Raw genomic sequence first — 6,122 nt, 5'->3', positions numbered from 1 at the left:
GTTTTGTCCATTAATTTGGTTTACTGTAAAATATGTTCTTAAATATTTATTTTAATAAAGCATTTAAATAGCAAAAAAAAAAAAAAAAAATCCAAGTTTAGTAAACAACTTGTGTAAACATATGTACATGCACATAAAAAATGACTTTTTTTTTAACAAAGCTATTACTTCTTTGTAACCAACATAGGTCTAGCTTAACAGAAATACATTTTAGGAGTTTTCAAATATATGTAATGCATATAAGAATAAGAAAAACTGGTAAACCCCACTCATTCAGTATAAGAGAAGCCAGTCTGCTAAAATTATGAATCTGGTATGTTCGTTATATAATAAACTTGGCTATTTTGTTACCTAATATTATAGAAGGGGCTAATTTACTTAGGCCCGGTTCACACCTGGGCGTTTTGTAGCGCGTTCCTACGCTCGGCAAAACGCTCAAACACCGAAATCCCATTATTTCCTATGGGTATGGTTCACACCTGGGCGCATTATAGGCCGTATGAACGCGCTACAAAACGTCCTACGCCCAAAAAAGTACAGGAGCTTCTTTAGGGCGTTTTTGTTGCGCGTTTCCATTGGGATACAGCCAAGTAGCCCTCGGAAACGCGCATTTGGCGCACGTTTTTTTTAACCGCGAATTGTGCAACAAACGCGTGACACGAAACGCGCATATTCGATACGCCTAAAGGAGTATTTTTATACTCTTCCTCAGGGAGCATCGAAATTCCAATCAGGTACAGGGAATATTCTTTTTTTTTTTACTAAACTGTCTTTGTGTTTGAAGCAAATCTGTCACCAACAAAATAACACTGTTTCAGCTCAGTATGTCTGTATTGGTATTAATGTTACACTGTAATAATAAATTCACCCTAGGGGCAGCCATGTTGCATAATCATTTCCTATGTCCATCCAGACAAGGAGCAGTATGGGAAAATTTCAATTTTGCTCAGATTTTTGTAAAATATGAGATTTAAAAAAAGGCACAAAAATGCTGATTAGTTAGCAATGGCTAATTAAACTAAAAAATGTAAAGTAATTTTTGCAGTATTAAGTGAGCTTGATGAAATGTTCATCTTGACTCACTAGTGATGACTTTCCTTTCAAAAGATAACAGATTTTCTGGCCAGCATACAAATGACTCCTTTTGTAAATCAGATTTTAGAACACCCCAAAATGATTATAATATCCCCAGTTTTAAAAAAAATCATGATTCAAATGTCATCTAGTCATTACACTTAACTGTTCTTCATCAAGGAGTTTTTTTTTTAAACCTTTTCATTTTTATGGTGGTTTTAAGCTCAGTGGGCTGTTGATTTTGGGCAATACAACAGACATGCCTTACCCTAATTTAATGGGAAAAAAACCCATATTTTTACAAAGCTTGGAAATATAAGCATTCAAATTAAGTTGAGCACACATTTGAACTGTTATCTTATGGACACAGACAAATATGGATTTTAAAACTGAATAAATAAAAAAACTTTAACAGAGCATGAATGCAGTTTAAGTTTTGGATTTTTTTTTATTACCTCTTGTATATGTTGGTGGTATGAATGTGTCATTGATATGAATTTATAAAGAAATAAATATTAGGGTTTTATATTTAATTTTGTGGTTAACATTCTACTTATAAAATTATTTGATTAATAAAAAATTAGAGCACTTCCAATGCTCTTTTTGACCTGATTTTTGCCAACTCTTTTACGCTTACACTTAAAAATATACCTATGCTATCAGGCGCCAATAAATCAGATGGCAGGATACATTTTCTAAAGTATGAATTATAAAAGCATAAAAACATATTAAAAAGAGCAATTATAAATATTTATGATGCCATGCTTTGTTCACACCCATGCGCATCAAAATACTCCCAGAGCTCTTAGCCAGGAAACTAAGGTAGTGCTTACTTTGCTTGCCAGCCATTTCTGGTAGGCATTTTGTTTTGTTTTTTAAAATCTATGGGAAATGTTGTTGTCATCTTGCTCCAGCGGGTCTGAAAGAGCATGGTCATGCATACTGTATGTACTCTGGAAAGCCTTGCCCCATTGATCAACGGAGTGGGCAGCAAAGATTGAAACTAATTAAGCATAGTAATGTATTTTTTAAGTGCATCATTTAAAACTATTAATATATGCAGTTATTTAGGCAAAATATTAATTGTTAAATATAGATACTGAACTTGTGTATTTTGAATCAGAAAATGTAATTTCTAACATTTTAAAATTAGATTTATGTCTCTTTCATATTTCTATGTTACTAATAAAATCATTGCGCTGTAAATAATTCAGAATAAATATTCTTTATTGATTCAACTGATCACCCATTATAGGGGACAGCCCAGAAAGCAACCACTGTGTATGGCTGTGATTATATGCCAGTGTACCACGCTTGGTACGCAAGCAAGCACCAATTTGCTTGTGAAGAATAGTAAACATGGGTCACCCTCACAGGCAGCAAAGCTCAGCTTATTTAAATCAAACCTATAGAGAGTTTTCTGTAAGGATTAACTTTGATATGACCCACCAAGATATGAAAATTGGACTCAAAGGTTAGTGTCAAAGTTGGAGATTTTTGGCCATAGAAGAGCCATAATGGAATCTAGATACCTAAGTTGAGAACCTTCATTCAATAAATTGTGTGAATATTCACTTCAATTATACATGTGAAAAGTAATTTCATGTTTGCTTATTTCATCTCCACAGTATTGGGTATTCAAAGTGAACAGGAATTTTTCTTTTCACATGATTGGATAATTGAAGTGATTATTCACACAATTTATTGAGTGTAGATACTCAACAGCTTCAATCAATCAGCCTTCAAATGTTTTAGCAGATGTAAAAAGGATATTTTAATGTCCGGATGGTTTGTAACAAATGGCTTAAAATGTATGTATTAATGTGGTGAATGAATAATTATTTCTGTATATAACAAGTGTTCTTCCTGTGTTTGTGAATGCATCTGCATATAATGATATATTCAATTCATGAGAATAATAAAAATAAGGTGATGATAACGACAATTTAAGATCAAGCTAAAATGTCACCGATCCCTATGTTGGCCATCCACAAGAAGGTAATAGTCTGTCCATTGCCAGTCCTTCCTCAGCACTGGTAGCAGGCTCCAGCCTTTTCAAGCGGCGCAGGACAATCCGTGCCCGGATAAAGGTCAGCGGAGAACCTTCTATCCGTTGGAGACACGTTAGTTAGGCGTAATGTAACAATATAGTTCGTTTTCTCTTTTTATAAACGTTTGTAATAAACGTTTCCCTCACACTAGAGAGGTAACTGGAGGGATCTTACTGTTCTCTTCCTCCCAGGGCTGTAGATTCTGAAGTGCAAATAAAGAAGAGTTGTGCAAACACAGCGGGTCTGGCTGGATGGAGTCGCTCAGTGATTTCTGGAAAGCATCGTGCTGCAGCTGTAGCATTAGTCTATTTGCCTGTTGTCTCTCTGCTTCCCTCTCTTCTGCTGTCTGTCTCCTAGAAGGAAACAAATTCAATTTCAGATCAACAAGAAAATAAAAAACCTACGTGCCTAGAAATAAGCACGCAAAACGTCCTCTGGAATTGATCACAGGAATATTTCCAAAGAGCGGTCTTCATCATCAGCGCCATCAAAATTGAAAGCTCTGCCTTTGATGGTTTAGATGTTATCATTTCCTCAGATGAAATATAGAAATGCAGCTCCGACATCCTGTTCATGTTGAGTGATCATTGATTGCTAGCACTGCAACACATGCACGCCTATAATGCTACAAGCCTGCCATGATATGACATAAAGACTGCCTATCCATTAATGAGATGAATATTTATATCTCCATCCATTCATAATATACCATTTACTCATTCCGATTTTTAATGATTTTGTCTTGTATTTTCCACTACTCCCAATAACCTTTTCTTAGGGAGAGGACCGGCATTCTGCTTGTACAGTCCAGAAATGTCACCGCCGTCATTTTCCCTCAAGTTTCCAAATTGAATTCTATATCATATACCTAAGTGTGTAAAGGAAAAATTATGGAAAGACTTTCCAGAAAAGTATTTCCAAACTGCTCCGAAATAGCGCAAAGCCAGTCAGTCATAAACATTCGATTGCGGATTAATGACAAACTGCTAAAGCCATCACCGAGCGGTAAGTAGCCATAGAGACCTCCCACAGCTAAAAGTTGATTTATACAAATGCAACTGTAATGTTAGATCAGTGCCATCAACTTCACATATACCCACCACGAACAATTACTAGATTTATACGAAATATTATAATAATAAATACAAACTGTACAATGGTTCCGAATTACGCTCTGTAAGTGCATTGTGGCGTAAATCATCCAGCTTTACCCGAACATAAGGATCTTTATTTTTAGCCAGGTGACTGTCATTTTTCAAATCTCATTGGACGTAGCCCCCCAAAAAAGTCATGGTTTTGGAAATATGGATCCTTATCCTTATGGGTTAGCTTAGTATTTATCTGCCTGTTACAAATCCTTCCAAAATTATTATTATTGTTGTTATTATTATTATTGTTATTATCATTGTTATTATCATCATCAGTAATAATAATATATTTCAATGAGCGGGAAATTGGCCTGTCTTCACTTGCACAAATTGTCAGACCTAATAAAAAGGCAATCTGCAGCATGATGACTTTCACTTTCAGAGTCCACATGAAGCCTGCAGAAGGTGTGTCAGAGTACAAACGGTCTGTAATAAATCCTGATGGACTATCTTTTTTTTTTTTATAGCTCCCTTAAATGAAATAAAAGTTTTAGAAAACAAATTGTACGATTCAGTAACCATATAGCAGAATGGCAGTATTGTAGAAGCAATAGAGATCACACCATATAGATGTATAGGATTCACTCCCTGACCGTGCCGTGTAAACTCAGGAAATCATCAACTGGTAACAGGTTATTATGTCTTTGTAGTTGTTTTTGGGGCTCGGATTGTATTTTTCTCCAGGTGATGTGCATTTGGAGAAAACAACCCTTAAATGTCTCTGTGTAATGTAAATATAAAACCAGTTTTTAACCATCATCCAGTCTAGTGCACATGCAGTGCGATGGACACAGCACACTATTGTGTTATATTACATTATTGCTCTTAGATGTTGTACCTCGTCTTACATACGGCAGAACCAACCCTTATTTTCCATGCGTAAACATAGTGGAAAGTATAGTGAAATTGAGAGACATAAAACAATGATCTATTATTGGTTTTTGTAGACATTAGGATGGCGTCCAGGCCATTGTTGACCTCCAAGCCATCCAGGAACACTCACCTCCATTTTGTCCTCCTGTTCTGGAACCATGTCTTTACTTGAGCGTCCGTCATTTTTAAGGATTTGGCTAGGGCGGCTCTCTCGGCTGAAGCGAGGTATTTCTGGCGATGAAATCGCTTCTCCAATTCACAGATCTGAACTCTGGAGAACGACGTGCGCGGTTTTTTACGCTTGGGAGGCGTCCGGTTCTGGTAAGGGTGTCCGATCCTGCGGGTCACTGTGAATGGAGTCAAGGCTGCGGCAGCTGTCACAGGAGACACAAAGTTTACATAAGTGTCATTGTACAGATAGATATATGTATAGATAGGTATATACAGATGTAAATCCTCCTTAGATACTCTTGAATCATTTTAAGAAATGTTCCATTGTTCATTCACACTGATTTAATGTAACTAGTAGGATCATAGTTACATATAAAAATATGATTTTCCTGCGAATCTCCCTCAGTTCATTTTGAGTAATTTGTAGAAAGGTCCTATTGTACATTGAATGGGTTTGGGTAAAATGATTTGTGTTGTATATTCTCTATTTCCTCCCTCTCAGTGTGATTCACAGACAATTGCTATAACACACACTACATGCAAACATTATAAGTCCCTATGTGTCTGCTGCTGTCCTAATTGTATGTACTAAGCAGATGGCCTGTGTTTTTTAACCTCCGGGCATAATGAACTTAAGTGCAAGTAGCCCGAAAATGCAACCCAAACAGGCCGTCATCTGATACCATCAATAAAAGGGTGTGGGGGTGTAATGTAATAGTTTGTCACTTTCCCTGTACATGGATGTGTGTGTGCATTGTTCTCATTTGTACAAGATGTTTAATCCATATGTGGATGCTGTTTAGTG

General features: G+C 36.2%; 1 protein-coding gene across 1 annotated transcript in view; it reads right to left on the bottom strand.

The window, feature by feature from the left end:
- Positions 1–3,267: 3,267 nt before the first annotated feature.
- Positions 3,268–6,122, bottom strand: part of TLX3 (T-cell leukemia homeobox 3) — a 3,831-nt gene continuing 976 nt past the window's right edge. Inside the window, exons 2-3 of the mRNA XM_018572444.1 lie at positions 5,277–5,520; positions 3,268–3,478 (exon numbers count right to left, since the gene is read on the bottom strand). Of these exons, the coding sequence (XP_018427946.1) occupies positions 3,268–3,478; positions 5,277–5,520 (455 nt within the window). The remainder of the gene's footprint in view (positions 3,479–5,276; positions 5,521–6,122) is intronic.

Source organism: Nanorana parkeri, unplaced genomic scaffold (assembly GCF_000935625.1).
Source record: "Nanorana parkeri isolate BGI_ZX_2015 unplaced genomic scaffold, ASM93562v1 scaffold2036, whole genome shotgun sequence".
Classification (NCBI taxonomy): Eukaryota; Metazoa; Chordata; class Amphibia; order Anura; family Dicroglossidae; genus Nanorana; species Nanorana parkeri.
Note: the sequence above shows the minus strand (reverse complement) of the source record. Positions and strands in the feature narration are given on the sequence as shown.